This window comes from Crinia signifera, chromosome 12 (assembly GCF_055691185.1).
Source record: "Crinia signifera chromosome 12, ASM5569118v1, whole genome shotgun sequence".
Lineage (NCBI taxonomy): Eukaryota > Metazoa > Chordata > Amphibia > Anura > Myobatrachidae > Crinia > Crinia signifera.
This window is the reverse complement of record NC_139228.1, coordinates 16,573,779-16,597,265: the sequence shown is the minus strand read 5'-3', so window position 1 is coordinate 16,597,265 and position 23,487 is coordinate 16,573,779. Positions and strand designations below refer to the sequence as shown.

Here is a 23,487-nt window from a genome sequence, read left to right as displayed (position 1 = left end):
TAAAAAGAGCGCCTGCGCCTTACCTGATGTATGATCCGGTGATGTGGGGCTTCGTTCTTTATGGAGCCCTGTCCCGGATCGTCATCTTTTTCTGGCGATGTGGGTCAGTCAGCGCCGCTTGCGGTCTTCGGCGTCTTCAAATTCAAATGCCGGGTACACAGCATCCCCGGCAAACATTACCCGGCACATGCGCAGTTTGATTTTGAAGACGCCGGAGACCAGCAAGCGGCGCTGGCCATGGAAAACTGCGCATGCGCCGGTGACATAGCGTGTGTCAGGGAATCCGGCGCATGCGCAGAACAAGTATGCCGGGGAGGAGCGCACACATGTTTTGGGAGGATGCGTATCCCCGTCAGCAGGGGATAACACACTCCCATAACGAAGATTAAATTAATTATACATCAGGGCGAACTGCGGGGCCGCTTCACCACGAAAAAGTGGTGAAGCGAAAGTAACTTCATAAAGAACGTTAGGGACAGGTTAGTAAAGCTACCCCTCAGTGATTTATACTCTGGAAACCACACCGTGCGCTATTAAAGTTGGTTTTATTATCATTTCCAAACTCAACTTTTGCCAATTTATAAAGCCAAGCAATGCTTCAGCTTTATGCTTATTTTCAGGGAACACATTTAGGGATCAGTGCTGAACACTTGTTTCCAGACATGTAGCAAAGCGTCTGTTTTGAAAGTACACAAACTTCTTTAAAGCATGTAAAACAAGATCATCAAATATAGTGTTCCATGGAACAGTGGTCAGTCACCGGCACAGATCCTGGAATATGCCGTAAGTGATGTGCAGGCAAGTAAGAACACAGCAGTCACACTGCTTAACTTTCCATGCCCATCAGGCAAATGCCACCTGTCACCCACAATCTATAGCACCTGTGCACTGTTGCATGAGTTTAGCTAGACGGTAAGACTTCACCACCTCCAAGCGATGGAACAGCTTAAAGGTCTAATCTCAGAAAATAATAGCTGTACTCTGGACTTACACGGATTGCCTGATGACATATTTTACGGGTCACTTTGCAGTTATACACTGAAGAACAGATTTACAGTTTAATACAATAAATTTTCCGATCTTTGATGTCACATGACTGAGCCCTGGGAATACCGATTAGAGGACCACTGGTTAATGCACGGGCACTCAATCTCGGTCCTCAGGACCCCCCACACAGTGCACGTGTCCAGGTCTCCTCCCAGAATCACAAGTGAAATAATTAGCTCCACCTGTGGATCTTTTAAAATGTGCCAGTGAGTAATGAGTGCACCTGTTTGGTGACCTGGAAATCACAAACTGTTTGGGGGGTACTTGAGGACCGAGGTTGAGAACCACTGCCCTATAGGAAATCAGTTTCTCTATGCCTGCTACTACCTTTAAAATCCAGGTTCTGTTCTGACATGTCCACTAAGCTTGCCAATACTCCTTTCACACTTAACCCGGGTCGATCCCAGGGTTGTTGCCGGGTCGACATGCATTGTGAAAGGGCCATTTCAAATATCCCGGTTATGAACAGGTAACACAGATGGAACAACCCGGGTCCCGTTCACTTCTATAGAGGAGGCAGCAGCATCACCTCAGAGCTGCCCCCCCCCCCCCCCCCCCCGACACGCCACCACTCCGCCCCATGGATGACGTCGGTGACCCGGCATTTGTGATGCGAGAGGAGTATAAATAACCTCTTCTTGTCCCCATTGAGAAGTATCCAACGGTGGGTTGAAATGTTATTAAGTGACAGGTATATCAGTGACACTTCCAGCATTACAAGAATAATAAACAGAGGACACTATAATTCTGCTATAATTATCACAGTTTCATGGTTTTGGGGCTCAAAACTCTTTAATCTTCACAGCTCCCTCTCCATATCCGGCAAGTAGGAAACAGAATCCATGGGCAGTATTCAATGTCAAATATTCTCCGTGCATGGCGAGAGATTTTTTCTCTCGCCATGCACTCTCCGTGTTCCGGAGCCTCCTGCCCCCCCTATTCAACGTGTTAAAGACTCGCCGCCACTCGCGGCGAGTCTTAACCCCTGCAGCGGACGAGCGTCCGCGGCATGGAGCTGTCAGGGAGCCAGGGGACGTAGCAGCCAAGAGAGATTAAAGTCTCTCTTGGCTGCTGCAGGGGATATGGGGTGGGGAGCAGGGCTCCCCTGGACCCAGGCAGCACAGGCTGCCCCCCCTATAGCCAGCGGGGGACCCAGTATTCACTGTACCCGAACGTGCATCGGGTGCAGTGAATATATGAATATCTAATGAGCGGCTCGAGCGCTCCGGCCCCCTGCTGGCTGCACTGTGTAAAAAAAAAAATAAAAAAATATTTTTTTTAAAATTAAATATATATTCATGTGCTATAAGCACATGAATAAAAATAACATGCCCCTTCACAGAAAAAAAAACCTGATTTTTTGACACCAAAATTAAAAAAAACACCCTTTTAGTTTAAAAGTTCACATTCCTGCTCTCCATCAAAAGATGGAGAATTTCTACACGGAGAGAGACGGCGAGAATCACTTAGAAAGACGGAGAATATTTCACATTGAATAGGGTGGCTCGCCTTTGGAGAAAAAAAACCTCTCTCCACCGCGTGAAAAGCACAAACTCTCCAGAAATCACAGCGAATTTTTCTCATTGAATACTGCCCAGTGTCCTTTGAGTGGCCTCTAGAGGTCAGTGGCGGTACTTGACCTCGTAGAGGTGAGGAGTAGTTAGATAGATATAGATAATATATATATATATAATATTGCTCCTTTCCATAGAGAGTCAGCACTTTTATTTCCCTGCAGCTTCGGCCTCTGTAACAGTCAGCAGGTGTTGCTCATTCTGTCTCACTGTGTAGGTGTTCTGCAGTGAAAGCTCTATTCCTCAGGTACAGTACTGCAGAACATGTGTTTCCCTAGATTTGATGTAGAAGAGCAGGTAAGAACCCTATAGTAATGTATTCGGGAATAGAAAGCCTTGTTTTGCTCCGTTACGATATGGACTGCCTACATCTGTAGCAGCAAATGACATTTTTGGGGCAACTTCTGTTTGTAGCACACAGGGCATAAAATGTGCTCAACCTTTTTCATGTTTCAGGTGTTAACCTTTTGACCATGTCCACCTTTTTCATGCGTCGACCTAATTTCTGTTAACCTATCGACTGCAACCATTTGTGCCGGGGAACTCTGCCGGAACTACATCTACCAGTACTGGTAATTAATATTAATTGAAATTCACTCTCACATATCTAATTGATGGTATCCGGCCAATAGGTTGACAGTCAATAGATTGGCACAAGTTGAAGGTCGACATGGCAATCGTCGACACATAAAAAAGGTCACCATGATTTTTTTTATTTTTTTTTAACTTTAACATCCACGTGGATTCCGATACAGAACAATAGCATGCTCGAAGCCGGGAGCCGTGGCGTGCCACAATCATTTTTGGTCAAGGTCAACAATTTGGTGTTGACCAGTTGGGGGGAACTTGGGACATTGTGCATCCTTTGTACCAGGGAGCGGGAACTTTTGGCGCTCCAGCTGTTGTTGAACTACACATCCCAGTATGCCCTGCTACCGTTTTGCTATTTTGCCAAGCTAAAACAGTTGCAGTGCATGCTGGGATGTATAGCTCAACAACAGCTGGAGGGCCAAAGGTTCCCCATCCCTGCTATATACCCTAACTGACCACCACCTCTCTCACCCTCGGATTACAATGCCATCGTTTGGACCTAGCTCGGCTATAATATCTGTGTCATTTGTCTTTAAATTTCAATATATAGAATAAAAAGTCCAAAAACATAGATCACGTTTAAATAGAAAAAAATTAAATAACTTTATTCTACTTTAAAACTATTATCTATACACACAGACCACTGGCAGGTAGAATCCCTAATAACTTGCAAAGACCTATGTAAGACTTACAGTACAGTACTGTTCATGTATTTGCCACACATCTTACACAGAAGTGGTGGTTTATTGTGGTTTCCATTTTCATCATACTGACTGTAATGCAGCGGATGTCTGAAAGCAGCCAGTGCAGAGGGTACATGGTGTGTACGGAACGGTCCTGTGGCGTGTTCTGTTATGTGCGGTGATGTAACGTGCTGGTGTAGTGGAGCGTATTCTGTTGCCGTTCCCCTTGCAGGCATTGGAGAAACAGCAGAGCCAGAGAGAAAATCAATGAGCAGCAAAGAAAAGAGAACGCTTGGCACAGAGTAAACAGGAAATAAGTGCACAGAGAGAACACTCATTGCAGGAGTAGAACAGAGATGGGCATTACCCATCTGTGAGAGCTGCAACCATCAGGGATCCTCCATCAACACTGCCAAGACAAACCCTGCCTTGCCTGGTGTGGGAACGGAATATTTGAAACAACAAGTTGATATAACCACAGGCGCTAATTGTTTCATTTGAAATTCAAATAAGGTTCTTCCAGTGAGCGGTTACCGGCAATCATGTTTCTGCATAAACAAAAGCACAATCTGCTGTTCAGAGGTTTGTTATGATTATTATCGTGCGCTGACACCTGCACAACAAAATAAGCAGACACGCATCATACTATGGCGGTGATTCTGGTTTGCTCGGTAAGCTGCAAAGCCTGGGTGGTCGGGGGCTTCAGCTGCCCACCCCCGGCAGGCAACGGCCCGCCCGTGTAGCCATGGAAACGCCTATAAAAAGCTGGGCGTATAAAAAGTTGGGCATGTTTTGGGCCATTTCAGATCCGATTCTGATTTGATGCACGTCCCCACTGGTCGTTTCACAGATCCTACCTGCAGCAGGTAGGATCTGGAAACGACTATTCAGCTGGGAGCAGGTCGAGATTGGATCGGATTCAGATCGTGTGCAGGTTGTGTGCTCACGACCTGCATCGTTCTGGTGTGTACCCAGCATAAGATATTAACAATATCATTATCGTGCATAATGTTAGCGATTATCGGCTAATGTGTACCCAGCTTACGGAAGTGAATGAAACTAACAAAAGAACATCAAGGAACCACTTACAGTATTGTCACAGATTAAAACAAGGAAAACGATAAGAGCCAGTAAAGTCTGTTACATCAGCAGCATCAGTGCTCAACACTTTCAAAAGGTTATATAAACATTGTTTTACCAGTGGTGTTCCCCAGGCGATATTGACAGGGGAAAGCCACTGGAACCTGACTCACGCTCAATACTGCATTTTTAAACAAACATTTGAATACGGAAATATCAAAACAAAATGGTCTTGATTTAATCCATTTGAAAGAATTTTCACATACAGAAGACTTATTTCTAAACACCGAGTCTCACAGCGATGGTACGCAGCCGTAATCAGACAAGATCACGTTTCCAATACTAGAGCAATATAAAAAAAAAATTCTTTTTTGAGTAATGATACACTGCAGCTCCACCTAAAAACCTAAATACATTGTGTCGACCACTGAAGGTAGATTGGCCGACAGTCAAAAGGTCAACATGGGTTTTTGAAATTTTTTCGTCTCAGATGTCAACGTGGACACCATATTGGTGCACCTCGTCCCCTTACATGGCTCGCATTATTCTATTCCTCTACGCCTTAGTGGATGGTAGGGCATAAAATACCACCTGTCGGCACATGCCGGCTCGAAAGAAAAAAAAATTTGGAAAAACCAAAGTCGATCTATTGACTGTCAACATTCCCAATGTCGACTTAATGCCTGTGTAGACTTTTAGACCCTGTCAACCTTAGGCATATCGACATTTTGCCTATGTCGACTATCGACCTTCAGTAGTTCGCCTGAATAGTGTATGGCTTGTTGGAATGCTGGCAATGTACAGTATGGGAACAAATGAAAATGAGACATTTGCTCCCAAACACTGGATAAAAAGGAGAAACGGTTTTCAAATAAATTGAATACTTCCATCTGATTTAACCAATTCATGACTGTTTTTGTCCATTTCCTGGTATTTTAGAGCAAATTTTTGTCCGTTTGCTGTCATTTTGGAGCAAATGCAATTGTAATTTACACCCATAAATTGCCTGATTTTTGTTCTAACCAGCCAGATAGAACAGATATACCTTTAGGCATGTACTCAGCCTAGAACAATTAGGCTTGCACAATTATATACCTTTGTTCTAACCCATTTCCCAGATTTTCCTGCTAAGCAATAGCGCACAACCAGCCCGAATGGGATGACATTCTATTTTCAGCGAGAAGTTTATGTAGTGGATGTTGTAAATGGGGCACTGTAATTTGGCATAATCTGAACTGCTCATTGTGATGTGGTATAATATGCAATATGAACTGGGGGCACTGTAATGTGGTATAAATTTGAATTGGAGGGGACCAATGCTGCAAAATATAAAACAGGACACGAAGCATTATATGAACAGGGGGAACTCATTTGGCATAATCTGAACTGGGGATAATATGTTGTAATGCAAACTGGCAGTACTGTATGGCATAACGTGACATAATGTGAACTAGGGCACTACTATGGGGGCATAACATTAATAAGGGCAACTGCCGTGGAAAGGTTTCCCAATAAAACAGGGGTGGGCAATAAGCGTCCCACCAGCTACTAGAAGCATTGTGTCAGGGGCCCATTCAAAATGTTGGTATGGTGCCCAAAAAGTCCTACCTACAGGTTGATTTATTCTGCAGTAATCTACAATCCCCAGGAACAAACTTGTTAAATAGAATGAGAGCTGGTGAGTCACAGGGGATGCACTCACAAAGTAATAAATCCGTCAGCACTGCCAATAAACCAGACTTTATTTTTTTACAACAAGGTACTTTCATAGTGAAAAGCAGAACACATTTCTTCCCCCACAGACAGTCTATTCTGGCACTGTGCTCTGACACCACGGAGAACCGCAATGGATAAGTAAGTTAGATTGTGTTCACTGCGCACCAAGCTGCGATTAAGCCAAATACCAGTATGTGTCAACATACACAAAGAAATGATAACAACATAAACCAAAATTAGGTATACAACCTTATCTCGCTTATACAATGGAGGTCTTCAAATACATTAAGGAATGAATCCTGATGTGAATAAACGTTCTAGTCCAATATAACTTTTTGTTCTCTTTTCTGAATTGTCCCTTGACGTACATCATAGGAAAACAAGAAAAAGAGAAATATAGTGTAGTATGTTCAACAGGTAAATTCTCTTTGGGGTCTGTAGAGGAATTCCTTAGATCTCTAGTCATGCATAGTAACTTCTATGGGTCACCCGGTGAATTGGAACATAGAAAAAGTATGCGCACATAAATACCGTATATTCTCGTAAAGGTATCTTTATACTTAATCCACCGCAGTGATCAGCATAGAATAAGCAAATAGTTTACATAAAAGCTTACTTCGTATAAGTTGTGTAACCTCTTATAATGGTGTGTTTGATTTGGCTCCCAGTCAAATATAGCTATCCAGGGCCACAAGGAAATTTTTTCAAAACACTTTAATTCCTAAAAAATTTATATAAATCGCTTAAAAACATAAACAATTGGGCTGTTACAGTGTGTGAATCCCATATATAAAAGTACCCGTGCTAATACTCTGGGAAAAAGATGGAACAATTAAAACCTGGGTTAGCTCACCAGTAGAAGGCACAAGTACTTGATGTGACAGACATTCTGTAGGTGGAACATCCCCAGGTACAACACCAACTTGTTTCAACATTATATATGTGTCTTTACGAAGCAGAGAACTACATTAATTTGAGGCATCAAGTAAACTGTATATGATTGCACAGATTAGAGGTTTATTTTAGCAAGCTGCCTTGTAACTAATGTGAATATGGATACGAAGGCAAAATGGCAAAATGTGGCTGCAGAAACAACTCTACATTTGCTTGGTTCAAAAGTATTGGATATAAAACTTTAATTGCATGACATTCACTGTGACGGTAAGACAAGAGGTATACACAAGACAGTTTAAATAAAAATGGTAATAAAAGAAGGGACACAACCTGGTGCTTTGTCTTTGCTTTTAAATAAAGATTTTATAGCATTGAAGGGCATTCCCAACGAGCACCAATTTACTTTTGCAGAGTTGCTACTGAATGCTGCAGGCAACATCAGAAACGTGACACGGAACACAAACATCAGTCAGAAAGCAAACGTTTTATATTGCTCACTTTTCTTTTCAAATTACATTTAATAGGCTTTCAGAATACAAATTAAATATGCTTGTATGTGGCCTTACAACAGTTTCCGGAAAATGTATCTGACAAATACAGCTTATATAATACACAACAAAAAGCTGATAAATCTGTAATCCATTCACTGTAGCGAAGGATGACTCACCAACCTGGGACAGACCTCATATATGAACTTAAAGATCAACTCTGTATTCAAATAAGTCATGAAAACTTCAAGTTTTAGGCAATGTTATACCCCTTTACCACCACACAAAAAAAAAACGGGGTCCGACCCAAGCCACTGGGCCAGATGTATCAAGCTTCAAAAAGTGATTAAGTGGAGAGTGATAAACAACCAGCCAATCAGCACCTACCTGTCATTTTTCAAACCCAGTTTGTAACATGACAGGTAGGAGCTGATTGGCTGGCGGTTTATCACTATACATTTTATCACTTTTTGAAGCTTGATACATCTGGTCCACTGTGTGGTGTGAAAGGGCCTTTTGAAAAATCCCGGGTCCAGCAATCGACCAGGGTTAAAAGAGGGGTTTTACCCGAGTCAGACCCGGGTTGATGGGCAATGTGAACGGGTAACACGGGACGAGTGACCTGGGTCCCGTTCAAAATATAAGGAGGAGCCAGCGGCAGCTCCAGGTGCCGCCTCTTCCCCCGCTCCCCAATGATGTCACCGACCCGGCTTATTGACTAGTCACTGCAGGGAACTTCACCTCGCAAGTGCTGGGTCACTCCTGGGACGGACCAGAGTCCGGTGCGACCCAGCATTTGCAATGTGAAGGGGGTATTAGTGTCACATTACAACTTATGTTGAACTGGCCAGCCACCCCCATAAGATGTATTGAATGCAAAAAAAGGGCACATTAAGTACAAAGTTGGAAAAGCCCGCAAAAAAAAAAAAAAACAAGTCCAACTTCACAGTCGGACTTGTGTATGGCCACCTTAAACTTAACAACATGGTGAAATATATATTTAAAATAAGTTACTTCATTGTTTGTCTTGTTGTGTCCCTTTAAGTTTATAATGCCTGATCTGCAATAAATCAGGGCCTGCTTTAGGAAATGTAAACCTGTGGAAATAAAAGTAGTCTTTTCCGTTTCTCATACAAACAGGTCGATAATAAATTGCCAAAATTAAATACGAGTCACAAAGTACCGACTCCTGTCCCATTTAAACAGATGAGGGATTTGGGCTCTCTCTCTGTGGGTTTACAGAAGGATAATGAAACTGACTGCAGACTAGAAGATAATACACAGCTCAAGGTCACAGTGAGTTAGAAATATACTCAGTATACTGGAAGCTAGAACACTGTGAAATGAAATGATGGAGGTGCGGGTAGTAATAACTCGGCCTGTTTATTCATTGTAATACATTGACCTAAGATGTGATCATATCTTATCGCAATGCCTCATAATAGGTCAAAATAACCTGATCATCAAATGTCGCACAGAACAGGACATACAGTATACACAATTCACAGAGACTTAACAGTGGGTTCAGGTACACAAACCAGTTTAACTTGTAAAACGTGTTTCTTGAGCAGGGTTTTCAGAATGTGTTTTGAGGTTACGAGGTAAATGTTTTATTAAGAATGTGTTGCAAGATTACACATTATTATAAAATGACAATATTATTCTCAGTCAGCAATGTGTAGTAATAATGCAGAAGAGGATTCCCTGCATGGGTGTGGTATAACACACCGACAGCATACCTCCCAACATTACCCTCTCCAGGAGGGACACATTGCTCTGTTTCTGGACTTCTCCCTTAATTAAGGATTGCCATTACCTGTGTTGAAGCACCTTTCTTGTCAATTAACCTGTGTGAAACAGGTGATAGCAATCATACATTAAGAGGGAAGTCCAGAAACAGAGCAATGTGTCCCTCCTGGAGAGGAGGGTAACAGTCATTAGCCCGATGTCGGAATCCCGACTGCACAGTGGGGGGGCGCAATGAAGCCCCTTGTGGGCACGCTGTGCTCGCCACTCTGCGGGCACGGTGGTAAGCTGTGCTCGCCACCTATTTTATTCTCCCTCTATGGGGGTCGCGGACCCCCACGAGGGAGCAGTCGGGATTCCGACGTCGGAGTCATGACTGTCGTAATCCCGACTGTCGGTGACACGTCCGGCACCCCTCTGCACAGGTTATGGGTCATTGAGTTGACATTAGGTTGACATGCACTGGGGTCGACCACTGAAGGTCGACATGGATGGAAGGTTGACACAAGCATTAGTTTCGACAATAGGTAGTCAACCAAAGGTCAACCAAAAGGTTGTGAGTTTTTCTATTTTTTTTTTGTGGCAAACTTCGACATGGACACCCTATCGGTGCACCGCGTCCGCTCGCCATGCTTCAGGCAGGGTGCTTCGGTACGCTCGGCACACTGTTCTATTCTCCCTCCACACTCTAATGCAGTGGTGGGCAACAGGCACAATGTTAAAGCGTCCCCCCAAAGTGTTGTTAATACGAACGGTGAGGTCCCGCCGCTGCCGATGCATGACCGGCGACGCAGCATCCCCACACAGCATTACTGGGAGTGTGGGAGGGGATGCGGTCATAGATGAACCATCGAGCGGACATTGGCACCACCATTGCACTTCTGAGCAACCACTGATCCGGTCACAATTGTCTGATGGTTTACAAATAGCGCATGCTTCGAAGCAGCAGTTTACAATGATTGCCACTTTTAATAATAAAAAAAAACTTACCAAATCTCTCACTTCTGATTCTCTCATCCTATTACTTTTCAAGCTTAGTTTCCCTGAGGACCGAGTTTGGGAAATCCACTCTATGGCTAGTTTGGCAGAAGACTATGTATTTATCCATTATGTGGTTTTAGCATCGGGGGGAAACCAAAGGCCAAAAGTAAGAGAGTCCGAGTTTGTAGGCTGCGCAGGATGCCTGCCGAACTCTGATTTTTTTTTTTAAGGGGCTATCATTTACAAGTCAAAACCATGCTGTGTAAGGGATTGCCACTTGAAAAAAACATTAGAGCTCGTCCGTCCAGTATCCTGCACAACCTCGGAACTCAGACTCCATTACATTTGGCCTCACATCTCCTGTAGAAAATCCAGGGTTCATATAGAATTCTTACAGTATATACTTTAATATTCATTGCCGCCAGCGAGGGGGGTGTCTGCGGCGAGGGTGGCTTGTTTTCGGCCATCCTCGCCATTTAAACACCCACGCCGGCCGTTCTCCCTATTCAACGTTCCATTGGAATCCTCGCTGTCAGAGGATGGCGAGGATTCCCCCAAATGGCGAGGTTCGCGGCTAATGCACGGAGCCCACTTTCCACCTTGCTGTAAAAACCCAGCGAGGTGGAAACGGCATGTGCAGGGGGGGGGGGGGGGGTCAGTTGAATACTTTTTTATTTTCATTCATCATAATGACCTGCAATGTTTACCTTGTATAAGAAATACAATCTTTTTTTTTTTTTTTTTTATAATTTTTATTTGATTGTATATAACAAATGTAAGCGGCGCTGGTTGTTAGTGGACATTTTGAACATCACTCACAAAGATGCTGGCACTCAAAAGGGTTAACGTTTCCTTCTAGAAAAATCTGATGTATACTGTAAAGAGTAAATCTGGCTTAGATATGGATGGCAATTTCAAACATTGCAAGAAGCCCAACTAAAAGCACAATGAGATGGAGAAACGTATTTGGAATCAACACAGAGTATCTATAGTACTTGGACTAATGGATGTGTGGATACTGTTAAATAAACTAAACCTAAGAATAAGCTACTGTAGGCTTGGAGCCCGTTCACACTTGCATGAAAATGTGTTTGGTAAATATGCATATTGTAAAACAGTCAAACATAAGGTTCTCTGCTCCTAAAAGGCAGCGGCTACATATACAGTAATAACAAAGGCAGGATTCAGACATTCACCAATCAGATCTTAAAAGAAAAGATGCATGCTTTAAATGTATTTATGGACACATACATAGATACACACTTAGGGCTGTTTCACACAGTACGGTTCCTGCCGCACGGTGAAATCCCGTACGGCCAGGGAGCCGTGCCGCACTCAGCAGTTGTGAATGGACACTATTGTGTCCATTCACACGGGACGGCCACGGCCCGGCCGCACGGCTGCAGCCGGATCCCCCCACTGGAAGGGACGGCTGCCGGGCTGTGGCCATCCCTGCCATTATAAAATTCTGAGTGCGGCGCGGCTCCCTGACCGTACGGGATTTCACCGTGCGGCAGGAACCGTACTGTGTGAAACAGCCCTTAAGGTACAGTATACAATTAAACGCTTAAGAAATTATTAAGTATAACACATAAGGGCTGTTTCACACAGTACGGTTCCTGCCGCACGGTGAAATCCCGTACGGCCAGGGAGCCGTGCCGCACTCAGCAGTTGTGAATGGACACTATTGTGTCCATTCACACGGGACGGCCACGGCCCGGCCGCACGGCTGCAGCCGGATCCCCCCACTGGAAGGGACGGCTGCCGGGCTGTGGCCATCCCTGCCATTATAAAATTCTGAGTGCGGCGCGGCTCCCTGACCGTACGGGATTTCACCGTGCGGCAGGAACCGTACTGTGTGAAACAGCCCTAATTAGAAGAGCAACATTTCAGATCAGATGTGTGCCCATTCTTTATAATAAAATTACAAATCAGGCCATATCACATTGGCGATATATCATTGATATGATGGGTACTATCATTACCGATACAGCCCGAGTATAAGTCAGCATGTTTGCTCAATATTGATAAAGCTAAGTGCTCCTCCGCATCGTTAACACCCCCCCTTCCATCATCTGTACGTGCAGCTGACCTCAGTGACCTATTTCGAGGACAGCATCAGACAGTGTGTATGCACTATATCATTCTCCGGTGGCACCACCAACATAGTTTACTATATAGTGGGCGGTGTTGTGTACCCAGCATAAGGTTTCTTTTTGCTTTGTTGTAAGCCTATATTTATCATTTCACTATAGAGTCCTGTAATACCCCTTTCACACCAGAAAATGCAGGGACCCACCCGGGAATATGGCCCAGGAATCATGCTGGGCCATTCCTGGGTTGGCCCCTTTCACATCAGAAAAGTCCCTGCGTTTTCTGGTGTGTGAAGGGGGCGGGAAGGAGGCGGGAAAGAGGCCGGCAGGAGGTGGGGAGGAGGCGGGCAGTCAGCGGGATGGCGGCGGAGGTGGGCAGGAGGTGGTTAGAATACTCACCCCGGTTGCTTGTCCTCTGTGCAGGCCGGGGATCCACACAGGTGGCGCCGCAAATGACGGGACAGACGGCGAATGAAGATGATGCAGCTCTCAGGCGCCCTCACTGCCGCCGGAGAGCTGCGTCATCTTCATCCGCCGCCTGTACCGTCATTTGCGCCAGCCGCCTGTGTGGATCCCCGGGCCGGACAGGACACCGAGGACCGGCAACCCGGGTAAATATACCCTACCCCATTCACACCAGCCAGTAGTCCAGGAAGGGCCCGGGAGCAACCCTGCTACCTAGCAGAGTTGTATTGCCGGCAAATTAGCCCGGGAATTTGTCCCAGGAGCCTTTCACACCAGCGCTAGTCCCGGGTTGTTCCCGGACCCAACCCGGGAATTTGGGCTGGTGTGAATGGGGCAGAATAGGTGCATGAAAAAAGGTCTAACATGAAGCTAAATTCTGCCTTATGCAAATAAACACAACTTTGGGGTACGATGGCTTGTGTTCATCCTTTAAAGATTTCCTCTGGCACACACACACACGCACAATTATAATACATACACAGACATGTTATCAGGTGGCAGGGCCCTGCCCATTTTTAACAATGCAAGGCATTCCAGAGCACCAAAAATTCTATAGGGAGCAGGGTGTGGTTTAGCAGGGAATACGCCAAAATTAAGGTGTTTACCCTCACAGATCAACACCCTGTCTGAAAAAATTGCAACAATGCAAACTCAATAGTGCTTTTATAAAAAAGTTAGAGGTGCGTAGCAACAGATAAGTATTTGTCTGTAAGCCGTTGGAAACCAGAAACAGCCAGTACTTCGTTAAATGCATAGAATGTCTGTGCATACAGGCACCTGCATAAGGGTGCTTCTGTCATCGGCCCCTGAGGATAACCATGTTGCCGAGGGTGAAACGGCTGTTGGGCGCTATGATACCAATGACTATTAGGAATAAATAGCTTGTTCCCCACCACAAAATGCTGGGGCTTTTCTTCTGATGTATGTACAAGCAAGTGTTTATGTTTTAAGGATTGTGCATTCAGTTTGTCTTTGACAGAGTGCTACCTTTTCTCCAAACGATGTCAGACAAACAGGTTCAGCATGTTATGGTAGAAATACATACAGAGAAACAGAGTCTTTAATAGTACCCTAAGCATACTGTCACTAATCATGCTGCTGACAAGCCATATGACACCTCCCGCAAGTGTTCAGTTCCATCATTTGTATCTTTGTAATTGTTGTACAACATTGAGGTTATAAGCTTGCCCAATAATCTCCAGTTTCAATAAAATTCCGCTACCGTTATCCACATAACCATAATGATGGCCGCAGTCAGCACAACACCTGTGTCTTTGGATGCAGCAGCTTTGTGACAGTATGCTAATAAGATAGGGACTTAGGAACAATGCACTGTGCCATGGGCCTGCAGACCAGTGATCTCCACACAGACTCAGAACTACAGTAGGCGATGCACAGTACCACTGGCCTACAGACCCGTGATCTCCACACAGACTCAGAACTACAGTAAGCAATGCAGACCCGTGATCTCCACAGACTCAGACTACAGTAAGCAATGAGCAGTGCCACTGGCCTACAGACACAGAATTACAGTAATGCACAGTACAGACCCGTGATCTCCACACAGACCCAGAATTACAGTAAGCAGTGCACTGGCCTACAGACCCATGATCTCCTCACAGACTCAGAACTACAGTAAGCAATGCACAGTGCCACTGGCCTATAAACCAGTGATCTCCACACAGACTCAGAACTACAGTAAGCAATGAGCAGTGCCACTGGCCTACAGACACAGAATTACAGTAATGCACAGTACAGACCCATGATCTCCTCACAGACTCAGAACTACAGTAAGCAATGCACAGTGCCACTGGCCTATAAACCAGTGATCTCCACACAGACTCAGAACTACAGTAAGCAAAGCACAGTGCCAACTGGCCTACAGACCCGTGATCTCCTCACAGACTCAGAACTACAGTAAGCAATGCAGACCCGTGATCTCCACAGACTCAGAACTACAGTAAGCAATGAGCAGTGCCACTGGCCTACAGACACAGAATTACAGTAATGCACAGTACAGACCCATGATCTCCACACAGACTCAGAACTACAGTAAGCAGTACAATTTTTTTCTACAGTAATATGTAATTTACCTGAACAAACAGAAAACTCTATATTCGCTACAGTAAATTACTTTTCCATTACGCCTTCAAAGCAGTTACTAAAGCTGAACAAATGACAAGTGCCTATATTTAGATTTGCCTCTTAAATTTGCTTATGTTATAGTCTAATCCTTCAAAGAATTGGCACGAGCATGAAGGGAACATATTGTCTCACACTTTGTGATTTACTGTATACAAGTGACATGAAAGTCTCTGTTGCCCTGTACAGTTCTCCGACATTAAATATTGCACGGTAACAAATATTTGCCCAGCAAGCAGTCCAGGACACCATACTCATTTATCACAGGCAGATGAACATATACGGTACCTATATCTCTATAACAAATCAGCAGCTTCATTCACAGACATTTTAATTAAGGAAAGAAAAACAAACGGCGAAAGTAAAACATGACATTATATGATATTACGGAGTATGTGCCTGGAGCCGGCAGTAAGCACAAATCATAACACTGCCTGAGGCTTGCAAGCAAAGGATCCCTTATACCAGTGTTTCCCCGCTCCAGTCCCCAGGGACCCCTAACAGGGCATGTTTCACAGAACATCGTAGTATTACAAGTAAGGTAATCAGCACCACCTGTGGAGCTTCTAAAATGTGTCCACCAGCAATGACTCCACCTGTGCTTCCACTAGGAAAAATGTAATGTTAGGGGTCCCCGAGGACTGGTGTTGGGAAACTAATACAAATATTTATATTACTGTAGTATTCTTTACAAATAGGGAGACACTGCTTAGATATACATGCAGAAAGAAACTAGTGTGTTGTTCTTTAAATCCCAAATGTTGACTCCACACCCAACCTGTTGAATGAGAAAACACATACAGTACATATATATATTTTGTTGTGCACTGTCTTTGTTATGTTCTGTCCCGTGTGCCCATCAGACATCTCATGCCCTGTCCCGTGTGCCTGTCATACAACTCATGCCTTGTCCCGCATGACAGTCACACATGGCATCCCCTGTCCCACATGCCTAACCCTAGCATCCCCTGTCCTGCATGCCCAGCACTGGCATGCTTTCCAGTCCTGCTAGCAAGGCCCTGGCACGCACTCCTGTCCCATGTGCCAGTCACTGGTATGAACTTTCCCACGTGCCCGGTATTGGTATGCCCCCCCTGTCCCAGCCCTGGTCTGCCCTCGTATCCTGAATGCTAGTCACTCATAGTCATGTCCATCACTGGTATGCCCTGTCCTATATGCCAGTCACACTGGTATGTCCCCCTGTCCCGCGTGCCAGTCACTGGTATGTCCCCCTGTCCCACGTGCCAGTCACTGGTATGCCCTGTCCCATGTGCCAATCATACATGCCATGCCCATCACTGGTATGCCCTGCCCCATGTGCCAGTCACTGGTATGCCCCCCTGTTCCGCACGCCAGTCACTGGTATGCCCTGTCCCATGTGTCAGTCATATATACCATGCCCATCACTGGTATGCCCTGCCCCATGTGCCAGTCACTGGTATGCCCTCCTATCCCAGTCACTGGTATGCACTGTCCCATGTGCCAGTCATACATGTCATGCCCGTCACACACATGTCATGCCCTGTCCAGTTGTCAGTGCCCCGGGCGGCAGCGGTCACTCACCAGGCTATGCTCCTCGCTGTGCTCCAGCACCACGTTCCCCTGGCTCTTGCTCTCGGAGTCGCTGAGCAGATCATCCTCGGAGTCCTCCAGCGCGGACGAGGAGCCGGTGGAGGACAGGGACGTGTTGGAGCCGGAGAACCGGCGGTGGGCGAGCTTCAGCAAGCCCTCTCCCCTCATGCCGCCCCAGCCGGGGAGATCCGTCAGTGCCGGGCTGAGGGGTGGCGGCTCCTCGGAGCTCGTCACCAGGAGCTGCGGGATCACAACATGGTTCTGCGGCGGCTCCCAGCTCCCTCTCCGCTGCTCCTCGGAGACCTCCCCATTACTTCTGTGCCAGCTCCCGCTGCCCATCCGCCGCCTCCGACGCGGCTCCCGCTCCCCGTCCCGCTCTGCCGAGCACCGGGTCTCAAAGTACAGCCGCAGCTCCCCCACGCTCAACCGCTTCCGTGCGACGCTGCCTATGGCTGGGGAGGTAGGGGGCTCCCCCGGACCCCCAGGATGGTTCATTCCGGTGTCGCTGGCTATCTCTGTGGGAATCATCCACAGCGCGCCGTCAGGGGGGTGTCCGGGAGCAGCGCGCTGCACGGGGGCACAGGCATGGAGCGGAGTGCCGGGCTGCTGAGTAGTGCAGTGTGAGTGTAGAGTGTGTGTGACTGACTGACTGACTGACTGCTCCTCACTTCCTCCTCCTCAGCCCGGGACCTGTGTGTGGGAGGGAAGCCGTGTGCTGCCACTGCTGTAACACTGACTTGCAGACAGGTTTTACTGCTCTGTCATGCCTGTAGTCACTGTCAGGTTCCAGGTGCTGCACTTACATACCGTCACAGTATCATAGGAGTGGAAAGAAGTTTTAAAGAGGTGTTTGGGCCATGTCTGCTAAGCACTGGTTCCCTGCCAGATAGAAAAGGGCAGTAATATGTCTTGCAAAACAAGCCAGATATTGCATCTGCTGTTATTGCTCTTTTATATCTGTCAGATGACAACTGAGAAGTCTTGGGCTTATCAATATCCACAGAGTAGTAAATATACACCTTAACCCGAGACATGTGCATAAAGGAGACATCCATCTGGCACGGACTTAGGAGATTGCGACCTGAGATGCAAAACTTGCCAATTACCCATTAATCGTTGCAAGGATTTACGAGACCGCGACCCACGCTGTAAGGATTTATGAGACTGCGACCCACACTGTAAGGATTTATGAGACCGCGACCCACGCTGGGGTACACACCAGGACGACCACCGTCGTTCACGACCGATAGACGACCATGGAACGATTTCCCTTGGACTTCCCGGGAGCTCCCAGGCAGTCCCCAGCAAACGATTAGCAAAAATTGTGGTTTTTTGCGGAACGATCTAGATCCGATCCCGATGCGCCCGCGATGGTCGTTAAGACGGTCGGATCGCTGGTTTTTGTTTTTTTTGCAAGAACACATGCGACCGTCGTCAGATGGGCCTTTGAAATTTGAATGAAGGGGCTGGACTAGCAGAGGGGGAGGACTAGCAGAGGGGGATAGGAATAGCAGCAGCCATTTTAAACCAGTGTATTTCTGCTTTGTTACTAGTGAGGCTTGGTTTATACCTGCTGAACGCTGGACATAGCTATTTACACATTACTTTGTTTTGCCTGCCATTACAAAGTGTCTTTTAACCCTGCACTATGGAGAATGCAGTGATGGGTAGTCACCAGCAACAGTACCTGCTCTATTATGCAGTTTTGAAGCTCAGGCGTCAGAGAGCCCAGCGCAGGAGAGAAAGATCATGCTGGACAAAGCAGTGGCTACTTCAGCGTCAGACTCGTTCGCACATGCCACTGCTCAGGGACATCAGGGAGAATAACCCAGACGATTTCCGTAACTTCTTGAGGATGGATGATGCCACATTCCAGGAATTGCTGCGTCTGGTGACTCCCCACATCGAGAAGCAGGATACCAAGTATCGCATGGCTATCCCTGCTGAGGAACGGCTGGTGGTCACCCTGAGGTTTCTGGCGACAGGACGGTCTCTTGCTGACCTAAAGTTTGGATCCCTCATCTCCCCGCAAGCTTTGGGCCTCATCATCCCGGAGACCTGCAAAGCCATTGTGAAGGTGCTGCAGTACCAGTATTGCAAGGTAAGGATGAAATATACACTGTACACTTTATTGTGCAAACAAAATATTTTTATTTATAATTTAGGCCTAGGACAGAAACAGGTTTTTTAGGCCTTTCATGGTTAAAACATGTAAAATAGTAAATAGATTGTGTCAACAAAAATATATTATAATACCATATATAAAAGATATTGTACAAAAACACACACTATATATAAAGATTTAAGTATGTATGACCCAGTTTAAACTTTCCCAATAAGTACGGGCTACTGTGTGGCAGAGGATGTCTGCCGCAGATAAGTAAAGGCTGCGGCCCACATGGCGCATGGCGCAGATGCAATGGTCCCGGCCCCATTGATGTGCGCCATACGCCATGTGAGCAGTGGCCATCACATACCTGCAGCTGAGACCATGTCTGCCGCACAGTACCCCATACTATTGGTAAAGACAAAAGGGCAATAAATGGAGTTTGCTATCCAGATTGAGGAGAATCCTGTTCTCCCTCTGGTAATGCAGGTACAGGTAGCAGCATATAAAAAAACAAAAAACACACTCTGGTAACTTCTGGAACAGGCACTTACAACAGTAGGGATAAGGTACTGTGTGGCAGAGGATGTCTGCTGCAGATATGTAAAGGCTGCGGCCCACATGGCGCATGGCGCAGATGCAATGGCCCCCGCCCCATTGATGTGCGCCATACACCATGTGAGCAGTGGCCATCACATACCTGCAGCCGAGACCATGTCTGCCGCACAGTACCCCATACTATTGGCAAAGAAAAAAGGGCAATAAATGGAGTTTGCTATCCAGATTGAGGAGAATCCTGTTCTCCCTCTGGTAATGCAGGTACAGGTAGCAGCATATATGTAGAAAACCAAGACAAAAGACACTCTGGTAACTTCTGGAACATGCCCTTACAACAGTAGGGATAAGGTACTGTGCGGCAGAGGATGTCTGCTGCAGATATGTAAAGGCTGCGGCCCACATGGCGCATGGCGCAGATGCAATGGCCCCGGCCCCATTGATGTGCGCCATACGCCATGTGAGCAGTGGCCATCACATACCTGCAGCCGAGACCATGTCTGCCGCACAGTACCCCATACATACTATTGGCAAAGAAAAAAGGGCAATAAATGGAGTTTGCTATCCAGATTGAGGAGAATCCTGTTCTCCCTCTGGTAATGCAGGTACAGGTAGCAGCATATAAATAAACAAAAATACACACTGTGGCCCTTGTGTGGCAGAGGATGTCTGCTGCAGATATGTAAAGGCTGCGGCCCACATGGCGCATGGCGCAGATGCAATGGTCCCGGCCCCATTGATGTGCGCCATACGCCATGTGAGCAGTGGCCATCACATACCTGCAGCTGAGACCATGTCGATGGTAAATGATAAAGTAGCCTATTTTTTAAGACAGATCCTCAAAAACAGGACACTCTGGATCTTCTATCAGTAAAGAACTGTAGAATTGACGGTACTGGGGGGGTTGAGAAGGCTGTGTAGGTGTTGACTGGGTATGTGTTGGAATTGTGCTCGACTGGCCTGCTACGGTGGCAGGCGGAGTAGGCACTGGTGATTCTAATGACAGTGGTGTGTCTGGTGCACTACCAATGCCAACTATTTTAGTGCCACTGTTGAGATACCCTAAACTGCCATTATACACCAACTCCATGCATAACTTTTCAAAAGTAAGTTGCTGGTCAGGAGCCATGTTGCGAACACACTCTGCCACATAAGTGAAGTAGTTGTCATGTTTGTCCGGGTTTCTTTGCAGGACTTGATGTGCCCGCATCATAAATTCTTCATGTGCCGCTGCTTCTCCTTTTTTTCCTTTGCCACGCATTTTTTTGGCACGGGGGAGTGGTGGAGTGGGTTCCAGGGTGGGTGGCGGAGTGCGTGCCGGAGTAGGAACTTCGTTAGATGTGCATGCATTCTCAGATAGGACAGATAGGTCTGGGGTTGCAGGTGGGTAGTCACCAAGCTGTAAAAAAATTGAACATGTTTACTAATCAATTCTATTTACTTCTAATTTCAGTTCCCTACCAGCGTGAATGAATGGAAAGTCATCGCAGAGGAGTTTGAACAGCGATGGAACTTCCCAAATTGCGGTGGAGCCATTGATGGCAAACATGTCCGCATAGCCCAGCCTATCAATAGTGGTTCCTACTATTTTAATTACAAGGGCTATTTTAGCATTGTACTAATGGCTGTGGTGAATGCCAACTATGAGTTTATCTTCCTGGATGTAGGAAGGAATGGCCGTGCATCGGATGGTGGCACTTTCAAGGACACAAAGTTCTACGAAAGGCTCATAGCGAACACCCTTCACTTGCCGTCTGTCCAGGAAACTAAACAGGGGCTTAACTTTGTTTTTGTGGCTGACGAGGCTTTTGGCCTGCACGAGCATGTCATGAAGCCATATGCGCAAAGGGGCCTGAACCATGACAAAAGGATCTTTAACTACAGGCTATCCAGGGCACGGCGTGTTGTGGAAAATGCTTTTGGCATCCTGGCAAGCCGGTTTCGCATTTTTCACACTGCCATTAACCTGAGGGTGGACAAAATTGACTGGGTTGTCACGGCGTGCTGTGTCCTGCACAATTTGCTCCGCAGAAAAGCCACACAGCAAAGGGCTACAGGCACAGCACTCCAAGAAGACCAAGAACTGCCAGAGGAGGTAGTGCAGATATCCTCCTTGCAAACCCCAACACAACGCTACACAGGGAGTGCACGAGCCAAACAGGTGAGGGAAGAGTACATGGCCTACTTTAATGGGGAGGGCGCTGTGGATTGGCAGGAGGAATCAATTAGATAGCCAAAAAAATAGACTCACCGATGCAGACTGCGAATTCTCCTCCTCCTCCTGCGCCGCGACTTCTTGGTTTTCCTGTTCGACCATAAGGACTACTCCTGTCCTCATCGACTCCTGGCTGAGGGTGAATGTCAACCGGTCATAGTACCAGAGCGATGTTTGATACATCTCGTCGACTCCAGCACCAGACTTCTTTGCAGCCTCCATCTTCTTGTGTTCCTTTAAGAACACCGTGCGCATATTCTGGATGCGTTTCCTCACCCATTCAACATTGGCCTCTGGATGAAATGGAAGACTGTAGCGTGCCAACTCCTCCAAGGCTTGGTTTCTTTTAATTTTGTTTGAATACTCCTTGGATTTGGTTCTCCACAGGCATTCGTGTGTACGATATTTTTCAATAAACCCTTCCAAAAACTCTTGTTCCTTTGCGTTGGACATTGGGACTGTAAAAAGATAAAACCATTTTAGTTGTTATAGTTATACCCATGTTTTGTTTCATATTTAAATTTTTATAGTTATAGTTACCAGTTTACCTAGTTCTTATGTTTTAAGTATTTAAAATGTTAATAAACTTTTATGAAAACCACTATACATTTTATTGTGCAGATTGCTATTCACACACACAGGTGAATGGGGCCTAGCAGAGAGGAGTGCTTGGAATACTGCAATGGTGGACAATGGTTTATGTATATATATCTATATATACACAAACACACACACACAGGTGAATGGGGCCTAGCAGAGAGGAGTGCTTGGAATACTGCAATGGTGGACAATGGTTTATGTATATATATCTATATATACACAAACACACACACACACAGGTGAATGGGGCCTAGCAGAGAGGAGTGCTTGGAATACTGCAATGGTGGACATTGGTTATATGTATATATATCTATATATACACAAACACACACACACAGGTGAATGGGGCCTAGCAGAGAGGAGTGCTTGGAATACTGCAATGGTGGACAATGGTTTATGTATATATATCTATATATACACAAACACACACACACACAGGTGAATGGGGCCTAGCAGAGAGGAGTGCTTGGAATACTGCAATGGTGGACATTGGTTATATGTATACACACAGACATGGGGCCCACCCAAAAAAAACAGTGACATGGTCGGGTGCACGGTTGCCAAACCAGTGCTTTATACACACTATATACATTGGTGGCAACAGTGGGCATGCATAGAAGAGCATTGGGAGTGCAAACATACCAGGTTGTTGTTCTGGGAGATGAGACAAGAAGGAGAGTCCAACTGCTGCGCCAGCGCTGTTTGCTATGTGGAAAAACATGGCGCCGGGGGAGTGTTTAGGAAATGCCACTCAAATAGGCTGGATCAAACGACGGACGCACCGACGGACGGACGACGGAGGCGGCAAAAAACACTCACGATCTGCATACGATTGACGGTCGGTCGGCCTGGGATTGACGGATCCTACCTGCAGCACGTAGGACCAAAGATGCGACCAAACGAGCGGCGTGAACGCGCATTTGATCGGAATCGGATCA

General features: G+C 46.1%; 2 protein-coding genes across 3 annotated transcripts in view; both read right to left on the bottom strand.

The window, feature by feature from the left end:
• LOC146050054 (inositol-trisphosphate 3-kinase A-like) overlaps positions 1–17,791 on the bottom strand; it is a 77,916-nt gene extending 60,125 nt beyond the window's left edge. The window contains exon 1 of one of the 2 annotated variants that reach the window (XR_014466256.1): positions 17,064–17,791. Coding sequence is in view for 1 of the 2 variants with exons in the window: in XM_083166859.1 (XP_083022985.1) it covers positions 17,064–17,600 (537 nt within the window). In the remaining variant the exon portion in view is untranslated. The remainder of the gene's footprint in view (positions 1–17,063) is intronic. The other variant, XM_083166859.1, reaches the window with a different exon arrangement.
• A 2,750-nt stretch (positions 17,792–20,541) lies between these two features.
• On the bottom strand, positions 20,542–22,847 carry LOC146049654 (uncharacterized). The gene is made up of 2 exons (XM_083166214.1): positions 21,986–22,847; positions 20,542–21,133 (listed from the first exon to the last, which is right to left on the bottom strand). The coding sequence occupies exons 1-2, from the start codon at positions 22,400–22,402 to the stop codon at positions 20,561–20,563; spliced, it is 990 nt and encodes a 329-aa protein (XP_083022340.1). The 5' UTR covers positions 22,403–22,847; the 3' UTR covers positions 20,542–20,560.
• Between the last annotated feature and the right edge of the window lie 640 nt (positions 22,848–23,487).